This window comes from Lissotriton vulgaris, chromosome 9 (assembly GCF_964263255.1).
Source record: "Lissotriton vulgaris chromosome 9, aLisVul1.2, whole genome shotgun sequence".
Lineage (NCBI taxonomy): Eukaryota > Metazoa > Chordata > Amphibia > Caudata > Salamandridae > Lissotriton > Lissotriton vulgaris.
This window is the reverse complement of record NC_141697.1, coordinates 1,059,055,430-1,059,077,260: the sequence shown is the minus strand read 5'-3', so window position 1 is coordinate 1,059,077,260 and position 21,831 is coordinate 1,059,055,430. Positions and strand designations below refer to the sequence as shown.

Sequence of the window (21,831 nt, the reverse complement as noted above, 5' to 3'; positions counted from 1 at the left end):
GGGATACCTCCTCCCGCCCTCCGATGAAATAAGACATCTGAATAGTAGTCTTTTTTTTACTTTTTTCGAACTCACCCAACGTGGCTAGAGTCTTTTGTACCATTTAGTGAATTTTGCTAATTTGGGTTACACAGAACGAGGATTGGGTGTGCCTTTTAGGGGGTACATACCGTCCCGTTTCCCTGTCTATCCGGTCCTGACGAAAACCTGGTATATCCCACCTTCGGTTGAAACATGTAGACCAACACACATATAAGAGATACTCTTGGCCTTAATATACCCTCACAGTATCTCCCCCACCTTTTTTAACATTGTCCAGTTACTTGTAAATAAAATTTATCTTCCCACTAAGTTAAACCAGGACAATTTTTAACACACCTTTTTTCTGCACTTACACTCACAACCTGCTCCACTGTACTTCAGGTGTCGTAGCACACCCTGGTGACGCTAGGCCACCAGGGTGGACCCCGATGATGAAGCATGTCACCACTAGGCTGGTGAGTGAGGGGTTTTTAACAAAAGGATAAATTCTTTCCTTTTGTCAGCCTACCACCACATTAGGAATCTCTTTTTGACCTTCCAATGATGGTACTCCTCTCTTTGTTTATTTAGTTCTTCCACAGTGGAATAGGAGTACTCTCCGTTCACTTTCTGTGAACACGATCCCTTGCTCTCCCCATTGTTAGCAAATGTTCAAAGAATGTGAAGAAAAATCAGAACTTTGCAAGTACTGAGGAAATGTTGTACACATGACAGCTCTAGTGAAAATGTTGGTACATGCTGATTGGGAGCTGCATGGGAAGTCTGTGGAGTCACTGATTACTGTGTTTCGATAATTTGATTGCATAAACTACCTGAGATATAAGTCCTGGTATTTGGAAAGAGTGAAGAAGCTACAGGTGGGAAACCATACCTCTACAGAAAATTCATCCAAAGACATTTTGTGGTGAAAGACAGAAAGAAGTTACAATGCTGTGGCTCCAGATAAGAAACTGGAACAGGAGATCACAGAAAATCTCTGAGGGAATTGTTGGTCAGACATGTAAAAGTGAATGTGCTACTCCATGACAGCTAGTTTATCATGAAGTCTTTACTATTTCCAATGTTTTCAGAGAGATGACAAACTCAAAATAAATGGACCATTGTGAAACTGTTCCTCACCATGAACTTGTGGGAGAGGAGAACATTTTAATAAACAGGTTGACAGCCTTCTTCGTTTCATGCTGCAGCAAGGAAACACCTTTGAAATAACAATATGTGGATAACGATATAAAGACACGTCTACTAGATATCCTGGAACGAGAATCAAAACTATATACAGAACTGAAGCAGGAGAATTGTATTGAAATAGAAAACGATGTTTGACATAATTAAAGGTAAACTTATACGCTTTCATTTCCATAGTAACAGTTTAGTTTAACCAGCCACTACTAAACAGTTTAACCAGCCACTACTAAACAGTTGACAGAAAAACAACTTTCGCAAGCACATAAAGAGATGGATGTAGCAAAAGAAAGGGATGAATTTATCAAGGACATTCCTTCGCATGATTCCAACAAATTCATTATTTGATGAAGATGTTGCAACCAAACAGTGAAGCACAAACTCGTACAAGAGCTAGGTCACCTAAAAATTTAAATCGAAAAAAGATGTCACAAATGAAAACTGCTGTTGTGGACTATGTCACAATTGCGAATGGTTAAGATTTCATCCATGCACGATTAAGTAGAGGTCATTTAGACTGTTCTACAGGTGTCAAAGTCAGTGTGCACCTTGCAAGAAATGCACATTGTCTTTGACAGATATCTCGAACTGTCTGTCAAAGAAGGTGACAGAATCAGACTAATGTTTACAAGTGGAACAATTAGACCTTGACTGCAATAACAATTCGACACCTTTACCTGTGCAACATGATAAATTCTGGTCATAAACATCGAACAAGATGAACTTGGAAATGTTAACTCGCCAAAACATTGCTGATGCTTCAGTGAACACGAAATTTCCAATTATTGCAAGTGGAATGATTGTCAATGAGGAGTTGATGCCTGCAGAAATAGATTCAAAAGGTTTGGGCCATATTGTTTAAGAAATTAACAGCAAATCGGAGGAAGCTGGCCTTTGTGTTGTGCCACATGTTGAATGGGTTGTTCAAAATGGTTCCAATCAAGTCATTGTACCGTCAAATGACGCAGCTATTATTGTGCTACTTAGATTTGTTGCAATGTTCATAAGTCAAGGATTGTTAGAGTTATGGATACGTTATGGAACAGGCGAGAAAAGACACTTAATCCCACTTAATATTCTGTACAAGAAACTTGACCTAGAGATGCCAAGTATTCTTATCAGCAAGCACAATTGCCCCTGACACCATTGATCACAAAAATCCTTTTTAACAGTAGTCTCTTTTATTGACTCTGTATTCGTTAAATTATTTCACTTTTCTTTACTGTTTTTTTATATCACATTTCCAATCGTATTCTTTACTTTACACATAATTCATTTACAATATTTACAATATTTTTACTGTACATTCCTATACGTAAACTTTCATATTGTCGTGATATATATTTTATATTTAAAACATTACAACACATCACTCATTACTTTGTATGGTGTCCTACTGTTTTTCAGATGTCAAGGTATGACTTTTTCTTGATCTTAACCACATTAGTTAGTATTGGTCCTATCTCATATGTTCAAAGTAATATATTTCACTTTATCTTTTTACATTTTTGGCACAACATATCACTCTTTTGTATACCAAGCAAGTAGTCACAATATTCGACTTTTAACAACACATATTGTAATGATATCGCTGACGCGTTTCGACCTTGTCATGGTGGGACCTGCACGTTTATTTTATCAAGGTCTTCCTCAGGGCTGTGATTTACACTGTCTGTAGGATAATCTTCCAATCTATGAAATTAACAATAAATACTTTTGTTATAATAATGGGCATTTACAATTCAAGGAGTACCTAACACTAGTTTACTATGTTTGGCTTTTGGTTGTACATACCCGCCTGGATGTAATCGCTGGGTACTTTGTCTTTTCTCACCTGCGTGGCATAAAGTGTTTGTTTAGATTCTGGTGTGGGGGGTTGTTCGGTATCTGTTATGTTTATCGACATTTGGGTACTTAAAATGCATTGCTACCTACCCTCGGTATCTTTTATCTGTTTGTCTCGAGGGAATCTTATGGTAGGCTCTTGTTGTTGTTTGGCGTCATTTTCCTTTTTGGAAAGCTGTGGAGGAAACCATAGGTATTATTTAGTTTGTTAATATGTATATTCTCGCTATACATCATGAGTCTTTATTCCGTTTACTGGTATGCCGTTATGCGGGGCGTGGATGTATTGCTTAAAGTAGTCATATGTTTGACAACCGTTTCTCGTGGTTGCGTGTTTCCCACATAAATCTATGCTACAAGTACAGCTCTTTATCTGCCTTGGTTTGGGCTTTGCACACATTCTGTATTCATTTCTAATAGACTCGTGTTGGCCGCGTATATGTTAATTCGAAGCCTGTTATGTTTTTTGCCGGGGTTTTAGCATTTAGCTGTTGATTCATTACGCGCCTTCTGACATCAACGGACGCCTCTAAGTTCTTTCCTGTGCTTGTGTCGGACCTCATTTATAGCGCTTATGATATTATGTCCGCATACCTGTTTGATTTCTTTTTCTCCACTTGTTCTGGACGCGTTCGTCTTACTCCTCCAGCGTCTCTTCTCCAGCTTCCGTGTTTCGGCGTCTTTGAACCGCTGTTAGCGGGTGGCGTTTCTTTCTTGGTTTCTTTTCTGTGTCACATGATACGAGGGGTTTCTGGGATTTGTAGTTCTGAAATGAAACCACGACCTTTTGTCTGAATGTTTTCATGGTCGGCATTTTTATGCTTAATGTGTTGTGTCCATCGCTCTCTTTTTTTGTATTTTCTGGTTATTACATCGTTAAGCACACATTGATTTAAGCTCCCAATTCGTTTGTGTGGAAACCTCTTACTTTTCTTTGTCGCGGTGTCCCACATCGTTGTGCTCACCCTGGGTTTTTCTCTGTTTTTTAATTATTAGAAACTTGTTTCATTTATATTCTTTCTTGCCAGTCTCGACGTTTTAAATACAGTTCGTCAGTTCTGACATTTCATTCAGACCGTTTTCTGTTGTCCCCAAGTATAGAATTATTTTGGCTTCAAATTTGGACATGATGTTTTCCACATTGTTGCCTACAATATGTTTAAGTACTGTCCATTTTAGGTCTTTTTCTGAGTGGCCCATCTCTGTGTAGTGTAACACCATTGGTGCATTCGGTGTCTTACATTTGATCAGCGACCGATGTTGGGTTATTCTTTTCTTTATTTGTTGGCTTGTCTTTCCTATATATGCTTTGGAGCATGGACATATTACACAGTATATGACATTCTGCGTGTTGCAGTTGGTAAATTCCTCGTGGTAGATGTATTTTTTCCCATATTGAAACTTAGTGCCTTCTATGGTGTTGGCACACGAGATACAGTTGCCACATTTCTTATGTCCTTTCACGGGTGGTTAAGCCAGCATAGACCTCAATGATGTATTCTGTGTTTTTACCGAAGTGTTTGCCCTCACCAGTTTATCTTTGATGCTTAAGTTCTTTTTTTAAAGCAAAGATGGGCGGATTGCTGAATTGCTCTAAACTTTTTACAGTGTTCCAGTTTTTTCTGATTATTTTTTGTATTTCATTTCTCACGCCAGAAAAAGTTGTGACACATACCAGCGGTGTATTAGTATCTTTGCTTTTTGGAATCAGAAGGGTCTCCCTCGGTGTATACCATGCCCTTTTCATTGCTTTTTTTAGGAGCTTATTTGGATAATTTCTCTCTAGCAGTTTGTTGAGAAGTATAGTGGCATTGGCAAAATAATCTTCGAGACAAACAGATAAAAGATACCGAGGGTAGGTAGCAATGAATTTTAAATACCAAATGTCGATAAACATAACAGATACCGAACAACCCCCCACACCAGAATCTAAACAAACACTTTATGCCACGCAGGTGAGAAAAGACAAAGTACCCAGCGATTACATCCAGGCGGGTATGTACAACCAAAAGCCAAACATAGTAAACTAGTGTTAGGTACTCCTTGAATTGTAAATGCCCATTATTATAACAAAAGTATTTATTGTTAATTTCATAGATTGGAAGATTGTCCTACAGACAGTGTAAATCACAGCCCTCAGGAAGACCTTGATAAAATAAACGTGCAGGTCCCACCACGACAAGGTCGAAACGCGTCGGCGATATCATTACAATATGTGTTGCTAAAAGTCGAATATTGTGACTACTTGCTTGGTATACAAAAGAGTGATATGTTGTGCCAAAAATGTAAAAAGATAAAGGGAAATATATTACTTTGAACATATGAGATAGGACCAATACTAACTAATGTGGTTAAGATCAAGAAAAAGTCATACCTTGACATCTGAAAAACAGTAGGACACCATACAAAGTAATGAGTGATGTGTTGTAATGTTGTAAATATCAAATATATATCACGACAATGTGAAAGTTTACGTATAGGAATGTACAGTAAAAATATTGTAAATATTGTAAATGAATTATGTGTAAATTAAAGAATACGATTGGAAATGTGATATAAAAAACAGTAAAGAAAAGTGAAATAATTTAACGAATACAGAGTCAATAAAAGGGACTACTGTTAAAAAGGATTTTTGTGATCAATGGTGTCAGGGGCAATTGTGCTTGGTGATAAATATAATTTGATTCAAGTCCCTGTTCTCCTAAAGGAATCATCCCCATTTATATAAACCACAAGTATTCTTATCAGAGCACATATTCTTACGGGTGATGACACTAAGAGCAAAATTGGAACAAATCTTGGACAGAAAAAGAATGGGACTTTAATGATGTAGAAAAATACCTTGGGCGTGTGTTGAAAACGAGTTCTGACTGTCATACATTTGAATATCTTCGATACAGTGAGTTCAAGAAATCAGTCCCGCTAATTAACCTTCCATTGACGTTGTATTCTGTGTGTGTGGACACATTAAAAGCGCATTCTACTTGATCAGAAGATGTGCAAATGTTTTGGATCATTCATCTTTAGAGCAAGATCCGTGTGAATTTATTTGTGAGAGGAGGAATCGGTAACCTGATACCATTTAGTTAGGTGAAGATGGCAAGTACTAGGAAATCAATGTAGCTATCAGAGAAAGATAGAAATTGTGCAAATTGGAAATATAAGAAGTCACTTTTGGAATAACTTCATCACTTTAAATCTATAGTACACTGTTCATCAGCCCAAAGTCTACATACTAGCGAGCGGTGGACTACTCCTACAAGAATGCAGAATGACTAGAGGGCTTCCCTCATTACCATGAATAGTTGAAATAGAATGCAAAAGATTCCAAACTCTTGCCTCGAACTGATTAAAGCCCTGACAACAGGAAGAGATCCTCAAAGGCGTGCATCAACACATCCAAAAAAGCACAAATATGTCAATATTAGATGGCTATGAAATCTTTCCCAACATTACTTCCCATTGACAATCGGAAAACTATAAACTAACAAAAATTCCATTTTGATTGAACCTTGGCCAGTGTTTCATGGATTGAAAGAGATGTTGCGAAAGTAACAGGGGCGAAACATTTTGAGAAAGCCACCAATCTCAAGCTCACGGACTCCAACTTGTCTGGTACCCTAGAGTAATGTGTTCATCATGTACTTAGAAAATCGCCATTATCCAAATGCAATATTTTTTCATTTCGTTTAACCCCTCAAGGTGTGGTTTACAGTTTGAACAGGCTCCTTCATGGATAGTGTACTGGGAGCAGTTTCCAATCTGCAGTTCATATAAATGATGCACAACTGCTTTACTGTAGTAGCAGCAGTTAAGTACACACTACAAACAACTGTACTTTGCAGTGCATGCGGCAATGTTTTTAAATTGTATGTTATGACAATCCGAAACAAATGGCTTGTTAATAATGTTTCCTTGGCTGGTTACCAGAGATGATTGCCCACTCTTCCACCCGCTCCCCAAATCTTTGGGCTCCATGCCACTCCCAGGTGGTGAGGTGTGACACACAGTTTAGGGATGGAAGGACTCATTACCTGACAATGGACCCAGCTGGGCTCCTGAAAGGGGGTTGTATGACTGTACAACGCAGATAGTTACTTTGCGTGCCTCTTTTTAAAGACTCATTCATGGTTAGGACCCCGTTGTTAAGGTACATCGTGGTTTGAGCCATGATGGTAGACTGTTACCAGATATTGAATAGGGTGAGCTGCTGATTTGTAAGTTATGGAAAGTGTGCATCTACTGGTGTTGTTTTGATGCAGTAGTTGTGAGTCATGGAGCACCTTGCTGCTGTTAGGTTACTTTTAGATGATTTTTGGTGAAAGCCTTTTCTAGCACTTATTGCAATAGGTTCAATTCAATACACCCGGGACAGTTTACTGTCCACTACCCTTGCCTCTGACAACAGTGGATTGTCACTGTTGGAGAGGTGGTATGTCGAGATGTCTATCAAGCCAGGTGTCTTAACAAGAGTCCTTATGTTAGATGAAAGTTGTTCTGGCCCGGCTAATTATCCAAGAAAGGGGGGGGTGTTTAATTGAGGACTGAGACCGGTGTGGAGTTTTACGCTCTCTGGCATGTCTGCTGGTGAGTTAAAATGTCACAAAGACCTCATCGACTGAAAGCATGTAGAGGATGTGGTTTATTATAAAGAAGGGCATCTGAATGTTTTTAGTGGGATTGAAGACTAGTTGCATGAAGAGGTGTTTATTTTCTGGACCAACATTAGTGAATGGAATGTCTACATCTGTGAGATTTAAGGGGGAATTCTGTTTCAAGAATGGTGATTTATGAATCAGGAGTGATTTTATAGAATTGTAAAGGGATTCCCCCCTCAATTTTGTCCTATGAACTAGGATCATTATCCATGCCCACTCCCGCCCAATCTATACATTTCTCCCAGCCCATATAACAAACCCAACTAATTTATTGCTTTGCTAACTAGGCCTTTAATCTTTACCCTCCCTCTCTCCACCTGTCCATGCTTCTCCCCCTACTTCACTTAAATCTCTCCCTCTCACACCTTCCCACCTCCATCTGCCCTTGCACTTTAAAATTAGTATTTTTTTACTCACCTTTTTGAAGTTTGGGGCATTAAAATAGGAAGGAGTAATCTACAGATCAGTTCTTGAGAAACTTCAAACTGTATTTAAAGGTCCCTTTACTCAACCCAAGTGCTCTAATATCCATAATCTTCAAAGCCACATTTCGTGCTGCTTGCTCTTTGCTTTAATTTAGCTTTGCAGTGATATTCTCTCCATGCTATCAATATGATCCAAGCCCATCAAGGTTTGCTACTCTATGCCTGATGCACACATCACATTTTTAACTCAGTTTTGTTAGGGTTATGTTTAAAGTAATTGTCTTATATCTGACTATCAGTATTCTGGATACAGATCCTGGTGTCTTTTCTAAGCCTTTGGGTTTTAGCAAGAAGTGGGTGACATCAACTCAAACATTACAGATCATCACTTCAGCCTGAATAATTATAGTCAGTGGTTGACTCTGAAGATGTATATATAAAAACAAATAAAGGCATAAGGGTTAACCCATGAGAGACTCCTCCGTTCAGGGGTAGAAAGTAATGGAAATAAGTTGCAGGAATGCAGCATACTGTGGCAAGGAAACTGCTGTTGCTCAACCAGTTTTATGGAGGCGGGCTTAAAGGATTGTGTGGTCTTCAAAGTTACGAATGGCTCCAAAAGATGAAGATTTCCAATAGCTAGCATTCTCCCCAATTCTAAAATCTACAGCAAGTTCAGCTGAAACAGACTCCGTATATATGTCACCCTGGCTGAGGATCAGTGTGATTCTAATACAGCAGAGTCCACAAATGATTAAATCGTCTTGAAGAGCATATCTGGTTCTGAAATGTGTTAACGTTGTCCTAGTCTCCTAAGTTAGGGTCCTTTTTAGGTTTCGCCTGGCGTCCACTGCGCAGCAGTGTTCGTGCAGGCGAAATCTTATGAGTTTCAGTATGGGGCTTTAACCCGCCTCTCTGTTCCATTGGCTAGCTCCATAAATGGAGGCTAGCCATTGGAACAGAGATGCGTCAGTCATTGTCCGAGCAGATTCGTGGGCGGTCCGGCGATTTTTTGCGTTCTCCGCCCCTTTAACAACGTCATTGCGGCGGTGGGCGGATGTTTTTTTTTTCCCGTCTTGTTTTGGTCTTTTTCGAAGTGTCTTTTGCCGGAGTGGGCTGCGAGATTTAAGTTGCCAGGAAGTAACTGGCACACTAAAAGCCTCGGTTCGGGGGAGCTTGAGATCCTTATCCTCACGCTGGAAGTAAGGGCACCAGGCACTACAAACTTGAGCAGGGCGACTCTCTGCTCAGCGTGTGGAAAGGACTGTGAATGGGAAATCCTCAACTCGCGCGCACTTAGAAAGGAGTAAGTGTCGGGAAGAGGGCAAGCTTCCCTCTTTCCAGTACTTCGTGTGCTGCTTCCTTTCTAAAGTGCCTTGACTCGACCGAGTTTTTATGTTGGGCAGCTGTAAGTGAGAACAGCCCGCTGGCCTTGTTTTTATTGTCCTTCCTGTAACCTTTTGCGCTATTTTGGATCTTTCAGTGTAGGTCTGACGTGCCCTTCTAATGAACGTGCTGGTTAAATAGGAACACTTGGTTTTACTGTTGTTGCTCACGTTCCAGTTTCATGATGTCCGGTTGGCGCGTATTAAGTGTGTGCACTCCAAGCAAGTCGTGCTTGAAGCTGACTACATGGAAGGAAACACCCCGCCCATAGCAATACCTTCTGGTCGAGTGGGCGCTATATAAAACTGAAAAGATATATATATATATATATATATATATATATATATATATATGTATATGTATATATATATATATATGTGTGTGTCTATATGTTGTTTTCCGTCTTCGTCTTTGCCTCCGTGTTCTGTTGTCTCCTTGTATTGTTGTGCGTTTTCGTGTCTGTCGTCTTTCTTTTCCGTCTTTGCGTGGCTCGTGGCTGTCTTGCTGTCCTGCCTTTTCCCGCCCCCCTCCCGCTGTCCGTGTCTCCGTTCCCACCCCCCCTCCATTGCTTTGCATGTGCTTGTTTTTTCCCTTGTCAAGTCTGCCGCTTTCTCTGTGAACCATGCCTTCTGGCATTTCTCCATGCATTCCGGTTTATTTCACTGTGGGGGTAAAAAGTTAGAGGCTTATTAAAATTCCTCCCGCTGTCTGCCCGGGCTGGAAATCCCCCACATGCTTCGTGCCGTCCAATGGGGAGCCCTCGCCGCGCTCTTGTTTCACTGGCTGCCGCCGTATTCTGCCGACGAACCTCCTGCCTGGTGCGCCTATCACTGGTGCTGCCCGGAGGTAAGGCTACTCTCTCCCACTTGTCTTGCCGAGTTGGGCTCCCTCTACTTCACTCATCTTTTTCCCTGACTCGGGCAGAGGCTGATCCATGGATCGACGGTGTGTCCTGGAGATCTGACCTGCTATGCAGACTCACGGTCACAAAAACGACTTTCTCGAGGTGCCTTGCTCTGTTGTCCTAAAGCACACGGGCGATCCCAAGGTGCTAATGATGAGCAGCAGTAGAAGGAAGCACAGGGTCAAATCTTGCACGAACTACTAAGCGCGGGGTGAGTTGCTAATTTACAGACTAAAAGAAAGCCTCATCCTATTCAACAATGCAACACACTTCCATGTATGTATGAGACCGAGCAACATGGCCGATGCCCGGTGGAGCTGCCTTCCCTCTAGCCTTGTGGGTATTTGTCCCTTGTCTACCCCACCCTCCCAGTAACACTTCCGGTCACTCCACTCTCTCTCCTCGCGGCTTCCCCTGTTTCGTTCCCACTGTAAAACCCTCTTGTACTTCCCTTGCGTGCGTTTCTACCTCGCCACCCCTGACACATTGCACTTTCCATGTGTTTCTCTCCAGTCCCTCTCATTGTGTCACCTCTTCTCTACAATCTGCTTCGCGTTCCTGCTTCTCTCGTCTTTCTCTCTCCCCTACAGATCCCCCCTCTGTTTCTGTAACCTCGTCTCCTGTTTCTCTCTCCTCCAATGTTGTAATGAAATCTCTCTCTTAAGCCTCTACCTTCTGTGTAGAGTTCATCTCTCTTCGGGTTCTCTCTCCTCTCGACCATCTGTTTCTCTCTCTGCTTTACTCGCTCCTTTCTGCTTCTCGTTTGTGGACGATTCACTACACCCAGCCCCTCTCACACACACTGGATTATCTCTAGCTTTCCTTTTGTTTCTCACGCTCCCTTCTCCACTATTACATGGATCTGACACCCCCCCCTTTTACTCCATACTTTACCCTCCCCCTGCACACACACAGCTATGCAGTTTAAACTTTGCGCCCACAGGATTTCCTTCCCACTCACCCCCGTATAGCAGGAGAACACTCTGCAGCCCTAGCCCCTTCTTTTGTTTTTCCTCTTCTTTAGGGGTTCACACCTCTCAGGAGCTTTTTACCTCAATCCTACTCTACCCCCCTCTGATTCTCTGCCTATCTCCACTCTCTTTCTGCCCGCCATCTCGTGTCCCACTCTGTCTTCCCTCACAGACGGTCTCTTCAGTTCGCCCCTTACAGTATCAAGCAAGGTACATTGAGTCTGCAGGTCCTCACAATACCCTGTATTCTTAGTATAACTCAATGACGTTGCCTTGTGAATGGTAGTACATCAGACTAGTCTTGATTTATTTTGCTCCACATCAAACTGTACAATATTCTTTAGTATATCGCTTAGCAATGTTTTTAGAGCAATTCCCATTATCTTTGTATGAAGAATGCCACAATCTGGGTGCATTGTTCTCTAGTACATCGCAGTACCCTTATTTTATACCCCATGTTGAATGAATTGTGTTTACTGGTACATCACAATGCCTTTTGTTTATATTATAACACAACCACAGACAGACAGACAGCATGCTACTCCACTGGGACTCAGTGTTATTAGGGAAAGGTGTTTAGTAGTTAATGGTGTATTGCCTCGGTCAGTTTCACTGTTAGGGGGGAGTGATTAGTGTTTTGTTTTTGTTTAGTGATTAGTTATGTTTGGTAGAATAGAAGAGCGAGCTGCTTACAGTATTGGCTGTGCGCGGACTATTAGGTTGGGTATATGCAACCGGCTAATATGTGTTTTTAGTTTGTTTGTTACACCTTTGCATGAGTGAATGCGGCGCTTATTTAGGATGCATGTTGGTGGTGGTGCCTCTGAAATAACCCGGACGTGGTTGGGGAAGGTTTGGTTGGTTAATCTTGTATGAGTTTATTTCTGATTCTGGTGCTCTGTGGCGTGACTTGTACAGTCAGTTGATTCCAGAGAGGAAGAACCAGGTCTTTTCTGCCTTCCTGAATGTCAGGTGAGCTTCAACGCACCCTTCATCCACTGGGAGTGAGCACCATCGTTTTGCTGCTTGCACAGAGAAAGATGTGCAACCAATGGTTTTCTTTTTGTAAGTCAGAAAAACCAGTTGTGGTGTCAATCTACAGCGAGGTAATCTTTTCAGGTAGTGTGTGTTGATCTTTTGATGGAAGGTTGGTGCTGTTCTATTCATGGCTTTGTGTGGCATAAACAGGGTTTTGAAGGTGGCTTCCTTTGTAATGGGCAACCAGTGAAAGGCCTTCAAAGCAGCAAGATGTTCTCTTATAGGTTTATGTGCAGGAGCTGTTGTAGGGGCTAACTTCTGGATTCTTTGTAAACACCTCAAGACACAGAATCTTTGGTTAGGCTGGTGCATAGTTGTCATGGACGTGCTCTGCATTATGAATTCAGGAGTATTGCTGACATGCCATATATTTTCAAAAGCTAATTTTGCTGGGGCAAAGTCAGACACTTATAGGAGTACTTCTGGGAAAGTCATTTTGGCTCTTAAAGGCCAGTGCTGCCTTGTCAAGCAGCCTGGACAATTCCTTTATAAATGACTAGCAGCCCGCCCCAGCGTTGCCTAGGGCAGAAGGGGGCTGGGGGCAGCATTTCAGGCTTGCGTGCACCCCCGCCCGCCAGGACATTGTCTGTGTCCCGGACAATGTCGTGGCGGGCGGGGTCCAGGGCGGGAGTGCACGCAAGCCTGAAATGCTGCCCCCAGACCTTACCCCAGTTGTTCCGGGCCAACCTCCCGCACCGGCTCCCTCCCGTCCCGTGTCCCTGAAATGCTGCCCCCAGACCCTGAGCCTTACCGCAGTTGTTCCGGGCCACCCTCCCGCACTGGCTCCCTCCCGTCCCGTGTCCCAGAGCCTTACCTGAGCCGCCGCTCCTCCCCGAGCTCCTCACTTCACCGCCGCTCCTCCTCGTCACCACGTACGTTGCGGCCAGCGCTACGTCGTGGCCGTCAGCGTCGCAGCCGGCGCTACTTTCAGGGCACTACATTTTTTTTAAAGTTATATTTTTTAATTTACGTTTTTTTTTCTATAGCCTATGTCAATCTGCACACCCTGAGGATTACAACAATGTATTGGGTGTGTGGATTGGCGCTGTGGTTCCTGAGTTTACCTTGCCAAAAGGTTTGTGTTCTCTCTTTATAATGGTAGTATTGATAATTTGGTCATGATATTTCTGGCTAACAGTATTGTTACTAATGACCACTGTCTATGAGGTCGCCCGAGTGGGCGAAGCAAAGGTATGCAGTCCCAGAGTGCGGCTGGAGAGTCATGGGGGCATTGCATCTACTTTGACTCTCATGGCGTCTGCTGACCAAGTTTTCCCCTGTCAGTTAAATACTAAACCCTCTCGCCCACCTTAACAATGCAGGATGGGAGAGGAGTGGGGAGTGGCCAGAGCAGGTGGATTAATTTACAAATATATTCGAAATTCTCCCTTCTTTATTGATGTGAGCACAAACACACATACACTCACAGCAATGCATATTGAGAAAGAAGAACTACTCAACATATGAGCTCTTACACCTGTTTTTTCGATTATCAGCCCTCATGTCTAACAAGTAATGGGATCTTAGGTGAGAATGATGGCAGCACATTTCTGGGAGAGAATAAAAGTGACACGTGGAAATGCTTGAATTACTCTAAATCACTAGCAGTGCATTCCATGTTATCGTTTTAGCTCATCACTATCATTTCAGAAAGAACCAATCACTTGGGCCTTGGTTTTGCTCCTCGCCCATCCCCCCCCCCCCATTTCTGTGTGTGTGTTTGTGCTCTGTGTGTGTGTGCAAATGCAATAGGTCTCGCATTTGTGAGAGATTAAGCTATTGGCATTGTAAATGACAATGCCATTTATTTATCTGTTTTAAAACCAACACATAAATACAAAATTTGTCATTTACAATGCCAATAGTTCCAACTTTTACGAACGAGAAACCGTTGCATTGTAAATGCTTGTTATTGATTTAGTAGTGATCTAACCACAGTATGTGCAGAATGTTCTGAGTAATGTCCAGGGGCCAGAGGCATTGAATGCTGGGCGAACATGAGGCAACTAATGGTCAATGATCTTTAAATATGTATTGGACAGGAGGCAAAGGGCCCCTGTGAGACACTGAATTTTAGCCATTGAAGCATTGTTTTGAATAGTATTCATTTCAAGAGAAGTACTAAAACCAAATACAAATATTGAAGTTCACTGTCTGAAAGAAATAGTGTGGTGTACCATTTTGAAATGCACTTCCAACATGCAGTTTTTAGCTTTGAAATTGCTGAGGGGGACATATATTGGGGAAGTACCAGCTCTTCTGATTTCCTTCTTTGGCCCACTTCTACTTCAGAGCAGCCCCACTTGCAGTTTCTTCCAAAGCTGTAAGCATTTTCTTTTACTTTCTTACCAGCTTCTTCTATGATGAACTGTGTGCCACTGCAGTTCGGTTTGCTGTATTTGCTGTATTTGGAGATCTCTTTGAAAGGGTCAGGGTGATTGGTTAGAGGGAGCAAATGTCTTGTGTCTAAATGTAGACCAACTCTGAAGGAAAGACCATTGACCACTCTGACCCAAGAATTGAAGACCTTTGACTTTTCAGCATTGGCATTACTCTGATTGGTCAACTGGCCAATTGATAGTGCCTGTTACTGTGACCTTGTCTGCCATCCATATGATAATTGAAAAAAATCAACCAGTCATCCCTAATCCAGAAACTGTTAGTAAATAAGCTTATACCAAAACTGCTACGGTTGGGTGCAACTAAGTTTACTTGAAGGGATCAGCTTGTAAATCAGTCTCCCAGGAAATCAGTCTACAGTAATCAATAACATTTTGTATTTAAAAAAACTTTAATTTAATGGGTAACATAATGCTTTATAGAATTCTGACTGGCCCCAATGCTTGAAGGGATTTGCTGTCAAATGCGGAATTGTGGTTTTGTGTAGGTTAAACTTGACAATTTCCAAATGTGTTGTAGATAAAAACTGTGCACCTGGACAGTGCATAATGGAGTGGCATTAAACTTGACTGTTAACCCCGTCCATGATGGACTTGACCATTGTTTTACACTGAAGAGCTTTAGACTTTTCAGTGTAGTCAGTAGCCTTGCGAGAATGTTTAGAATTTGCACAGTGCATTGTTTCCTGGCACAATTACCTTGATGCTATTAAGAATAAAACCACTTAACCAGCATTGGCAACAGCTCAGTACTCGGTCTGAATGTTTATCACTGATGTCAACCCCTGAAATCACGGTTTTGTTATTTTTTGTTTTTTGAGCAAGGAAAGGGTCCAGATTTAGGTCCGAAGTCAGTAATTTGACATTTCTGCTTGACGTCCTAATTTTGTTGACCTTTAGCTAGATTTATTCCTTTATCAAATGAATAGACCAGATTATGATGGTATTAGTCATCTAAGCGATTTACTGTTGCTGGGATAGGATATCTTGGAAAGAGTAGTCTTGCTGTACATTAAACATCTATGCTGGCTATTGAATTGCACTTTTCTTGTCATAAAGTGAGAAGATTTACTGGAAATTAATTTGTTTTTTTGTTATCTTTGCAGAGCAGTTGGTATTGGGAGCCTACAAAGAACTATCTGGGTCATGGGACCGGGACTACGATTCCAATGTTTTGCCGCTACTAGATGAGACTCAGCCTTGCTACATACTGTACAGATTGGACACCCAGAATGCGCAGGGTTTTGAATGGCTCTTCATTTCCTGGTCTCCTGATAATTCTCCAGTAAGAAGCTTCTTTTACAACGTTTGTCATGTTTTACCGGGATAACTGTGATGAGGGAAGGTACAGTAGAATGCATTCTTGATTCAGTAAGGAAGGGTGGTGGCACTGGTATATGATGATCAGTGTTTATCATCTTAGTAGCTTCCCTTAGGTGATAGCATCCATGTTACCAAACATTTATGCAAGTCAGGGGTCTAAAAATGTAGTTCAATCATAGAAAGGTATACAAAATATGAAAAATAAAAGTAAGAATATGCTGAAAAATCAACTTAATTGCCCTGCTCATAATTTAATTGTATTCTTTCACAGAGAAAATGTTGAACCTGCCTCCAATCTTATTCACTACTTGCCAGCATATAGCCCTTCTTACCAATTTCCTTCCCCACACCTGCAACCTCTGGCTTCTACTCCCTTTGCCCCACATAAGGTGGGGAAAGGGCCTGTAACCCACACAGTGTTTCGATGAGGAACAGCCTTAATTTGGCATGCTAGGGTAATTGATGAGTGCCCGCACAATGTAATTGTATCCATTTATCTGCAGTGGCTGCACCTGAAAGCTTAGAGTGGAGGAAAATGAGGGGATGCAGTGAACTAAATCCTCTAGGGTACACTATGCAAACAACACCCTATCTAGATCTCAAAATGAAACAGCCCTCTGTGTGCAATCCCGGCTAGTCACACTTGGAACCTCAAGGAGAATGAGAAGAGAAGACTGCGTCACCCAGAGCCCAGTGGGGATCTTCTGCAACATAAATTCAAGCTGTGCAGCAGCCTGCGCAGCTTCTTTCTAGGCAAACCCTTTGGTCTTTTTGTCTCAGCTAGCATTTGGAGCCAGAAACTCTATTCAGTACAATGCAGGCTAAACACTGTATTATTCATTGACTACATGGTGGAATTTTCTTTGAAGATACCACCATTTATTATTGTTATTATTGCCTAATTTGTGCTTTGCCCAGGCCCCCTCCGCCTTTAGATCACCATTTCTGCCCAATTAAAAAAAAAGAGAAATCGATGCATAAATGCTTATTTTCATTTGTCGTTGGTTTGCTGCCCAGGTGTTAATGTCGTTTGGCCATAAACTTTTTTTTTTTTTTTTTTGGGTGAAGGCAGATAATAATCCCATCTCTTGGTCAGTGCTGGCCGTGTCCTACCACTTTTTTCTCTTAACTTTTTGCCATGCTACACAGCAGTTGCATAGATAAAACCTATTTGATTTGCCAATGCTTATTTTTTGTATGCAAGGTGACAGAGCCTTACAATGCTCGCTTCTGGGATGTCAAACAAGAAGGACTTTATTTTTGTTGTACCCTGAATTTTGTGTGGTATAGAGGCAATGAGTGGAAATCTGCAGCCCTCATTTTGCGTTTAATGTCTTTGAATGATTTTTGGTTCTGTTTGGACTAACGTAGGCGATAATAATCATTATTTGCTATGAATCAGCGGTTTAGCGTTCCCAATCCTGGGCAGTGTCCTTTTCGAACATATTTTGGCGAGTGAACAAAGGGTCTGAATGAATGAAGAGATAAAATGCTTGAATTAATGAATGGGAAGCTTTGCAAAGTTTGAACAGTCAAAGGTTGTCCCAGTGCTTCAAGACCAGGTGATGTCTGTGGAAACCAGAATTGTTGGTTCAGGCATTAGGCAATGTGGAGTAGCAAGGCTTTCAACTTCTTATGAAGGCAGCTGGCATGAAACAGATGGACTTTTGTTCCGGAGTTTTGCAGAGAGAAGGGCAGAAGTGCATCCATCTTTTCTCGCACTAAGAAATGTAGCGGTTTTGTGAGGTTAACAGATGAGAATTTTAGATTACGTGTTGGGCAGTTAGGGCAAATCCAATCCAAGTAGGCCTTTCTCTTCTTGTGGCATGGTCTTTGGGTTATTACTAAGGCTTATTTTTCCTGAACAGGAAGCCAGTGAAGACCTCTTAAGTATTTGGAGATTGACTGCAGACAGGAAATGTTGTGAATTAACCTGGCCTCCTCTTTTTGCACTAACTGAAGGCAGTGGGTGAGATCTGTGGCAAGTCCTAAGTAAAGGAAGTTGGTGTAGACTAGACTTGCTGTAATAAGCACATGAACAATAGTTTTGTGAGTGTCAACGTGGAGAATAGCCCAAGCTTTTTATAGGGAATGCAGAAGAGTGAAGTACTAGGCTGCAAACAACTTGGGTTTGGTCGTTAAAGGAAAGATAAGTGTTGAATTTGATCCCATGGTTCTTTGCAACAGAAGCTGGGGCTGAGACGAATTCAGTCCAGATTTCCACTAAGAATGGGACCGAGTGGAGTTAAGGGAGCGAAATATCAGGATCAGTTTTTTCCAAACTCTGTTTAAGACAGCTGTCTTTCATCCAATAGTGCTGTTAATTAAGTTCCAGGCCACAGACCTCTAGTTCAGTCTTTGCAGCAATGTGGTGTGAGACACTATTGAATGATGCTGACAGATCAAAGACACTAAGGTTGTCAAGCTACCTTGGTCAAGGATATTTTGATGTGCTCTAATGCAACTCGTAGGGCTGTTTCCTTATGACGTGGTGGTCTAAAACCTGATTGAGAAGCTTGTACTTGGCTAGAAACATCTGGGTCTGCAGAGTATTACTTTAACAAGGGATGGATGACCTGTACCTGTTTCTAAGTCTGTGGAGCAGTGGTAGTTAAGAGGTTTTGAATGTTCAATTAAAATAGGATTGATAAAATTGATAGCCAAAGCCAAAATGTGAAGGAGACTATTACCCATTAGGAATGAAGATTCATGATGTAGAATGGTAGCTTCTGACTTGCACATGACAGTCGCATTAAACTTAAGAAGCAAGGTTCCAACGAATGAGAGAGAGAGACAAAAGGCAAGGTGGGTGTTGAAAAGATTGCTCTGAAAAATCTGGATATTATATCATGAAAGACATGGCAAGATCATCGCAAATATTTGGCATTCGGGCAATGGGAAAATGACAGAAATCTAGTCCGAGAAAATATTTGACGGTACTAATTTTTTCGCTTGCAGTCTTTTTACAGAAGAAATATTCTTATTGAGTTACCCTAATGAGACTGTTTTTGAATTTCAGCTTTATAAGTAGCTTTAACTTCCATGTCATAGTTGAATTCTGTTTCCTTTCCAGTGCTTTACATCTGTTTGGTATGTTTTAGAGAGCCTAAGAACCAAAGCGCAGAATGTATTTGCCTATGTACTCTTCTAACTCTAAAGGAAGTGATTTTGTCTAGGGCTGCTGTAAGCAAAGCACTGACAATGACAGACAGTATTGTAAATTGACAAAGGGGACGCATTCAAGAAAAAGATCTGACCATGGGGACGGTAGAGTGCAGGAATCTTGCAACAGTGATAAATTGAATGAAACTAGGTTGAGGGTATGCCCTCCCAAGTGCGTGAAATGCAAGACCGGTTGAGTGAGCTTTAATGCAAGTAAAGCATACACAAGGTTGTGGCTCCGCACCCTTCAAGTAAAACAGTTATACATATGTTTTAAGGTAATAAACATTGTACAACATTAATCACAAGTTTGAGTATTCTCATTCATTTTTCCAAAGCGAAGCCAGACACAAGTTCTAGAAGTTTAAGACTGTGATCTTTTTATTCAATTTTCAACCAGATAGCCAAAATGCAAGTAAAGCATCCCTGAGTGCCACAGACAGTGTCCCCAGCATGGATATTAAATTCATCCAGCACTGTGAAATTTGAGTACCCCAAAAAAATGGGGCCATTGGACGGCTAACAAAAGATTGCATCGTAGCCAGGTGGATGATGGAAAAGAGCTCCAAACAGGGAGAAACTAGGAGTGGAGGTGAAAGGTTGCACCTTCTGCATCAGAGATCAGCTAAAGTCAGAAATGAACACACAAGGTTGGAGCAAATAACACCAATGTCTTCATCCCTGTAGATAAAGTGGTCTAGATGAATTATGAAGAATCCATCATATATTTCAAGGGTGGTATTTGGAGCAGAAGCATCCTTAAGCCATTTTTCAGTAAAAAGGCAACCATCAACTTTTTTGTCTGAATTCAGGTCAGCAATTTCGAAAGAATGTTTTGAAAAGGAAGTTAATCTGGTCTGGAGGTCCAGGATTAATTCGAATTTTTTCAGTAGGGAGTCACAACAGTAAAAGTGCATGTAGAGAAACAGAACAAGGTGGGGCTATTAAACAAGTGAGGTAGAATTGGAAAGAGACATTTATTCGTGTGGCAGGCAGACTACAGGCTCAGATTGTGGCGCCAGGTGCGACCTGGGAGAGGCCATGCACAGGTGGGCTTGTCTTTAGTGTGCATGAGTTCCCCCACCAGTGTGCATGCTGCGTGGATGTGCAGCAGTGTCTCTCAATTGGGCCACCATTATTCTGGGAATCAATAGGGCAATAGATCAGAGTAATTTAATGGTTACATTTGGTTCTACATTTTATTTTTGTGAGTAATTGCGTTTGTTGTTGGTGATTGTTAGATTGTATTTCATATGATGTACTGTTTCATTGAAATCAGATTTTCTGAAGTAAGACTTTTGTTCATTGGTACTGTGCATGACCTCTGCCATGTTTGACAGATCAATTTCTCGTGAAGTACTTGTGGTGCACTATTTCTGAAGCATTGCTGGATTTTTATGAACCTCACTGTGGAATTAGTTGTGTAGGGTCCCTGTCTCTGCTTAAAGTTACTATACATATTTATTATTGACTGAATTAGCTAGTTTATTTTGATTGCTCAAGATCATAAAAACCATCACATTAACATTCATGCTTAAATAAAACCAATACCAAATTAAACACCGTAAACACTCCTACAGGAAGACCTAGACTAACAATGATTTTAATTTTTGTTGCATCTACCCCAAGCATTGCTTGAGCCTCCTATTTGCCAAAAGGAAGCTGAAGCTTGCAAAACACTGCTGCAATGGAAAGGTCACCTGCATGGTGACTGAGGTGCCCTCATGCCCCGAGTGCTCCAGCTACAAAAGATATCCAGATTCCTGCTACTGATTTTTGGTCATGCTTGAACACAGATCATGTTTGTGTACCATGATCTAGGCTTGTCTCACTGTAAAACAGTCTGTTCAGACTAAAAGGGGTGCGCCAAGCGCTACCATATTGAAAGTAGGGATCTGCTGCCCCTTCCTGGAGTTAAGTGACACAAGCAAGGCAGTGGCAGCATACCCATTTTGTGTTCATTAAAATCAGTAATGTGAACAGGTCTTTAAATCTGTGTCACATGAGTGGGGGACCTACAGGCCCACTCGTGTAAAGTTCTGTGGCTATACCACTTGGCCTGCATGTTTTGTGTGCCGCGACAGACAGCACGTGTGCGCGTGCTAGGATAATACAGGATACTTGAGAGAGTGTGGTGGGTTGCACATGTGTGACTATGCATGGTAGATAACCTGGAGGCAGACATCTCTCTATCTCTGTCTACCCCCTTCCCCTCACCAGTCTGGTATGATCTTAGTACTCCTTTGGCCTGTGTTTAGCTCTTCAGAGAAGAGATCACTTCAAAAGAGCTGACAGCCCCGGCAGGAATTTCAAATATGAGACACTAAATCACATATGTGTCTGGGTTTGGACAATAAAAGTGGGAGCATCTACCCCATACTTTTTTTTATTTTTTTTGGGTGTTCAAAACTGCTTTATTGCATAGTTAATACAGTACATAGCTTCATGCGCCTACAACCCTGAGACCAGCAGCGTATTAATTGGTTATGACACAGC

At 41.6% G+C, this 21,831-nt stretch overlaps 1 protein-coding gene across 3 annotated transcripts in view; it reads left to right on the top strand.

The window, feature by feature from the left end:
* The window catches only part of TWF2 (twinfilin actin binding protein 2), a 296,705-nt gene that overhangs the window by 114,449 nt on the left and 160,425 nt on the right, over window positions 1–21,831 (top strand). For all 3 annotated transcript variants that reach the window (XM_086939020.1, XM_086939017.1, XM_086939016.1), the window contains exon 3: window positions 15,957–16,135. In XM_086939020.1, the coding sequence (XP_086795146.1) occupies window positions 15,957–16,135 (179 nt within the window). The remainder of the gene's footprint in view (window positions 1–15,956; window positions 16,136–21,831) is intronic.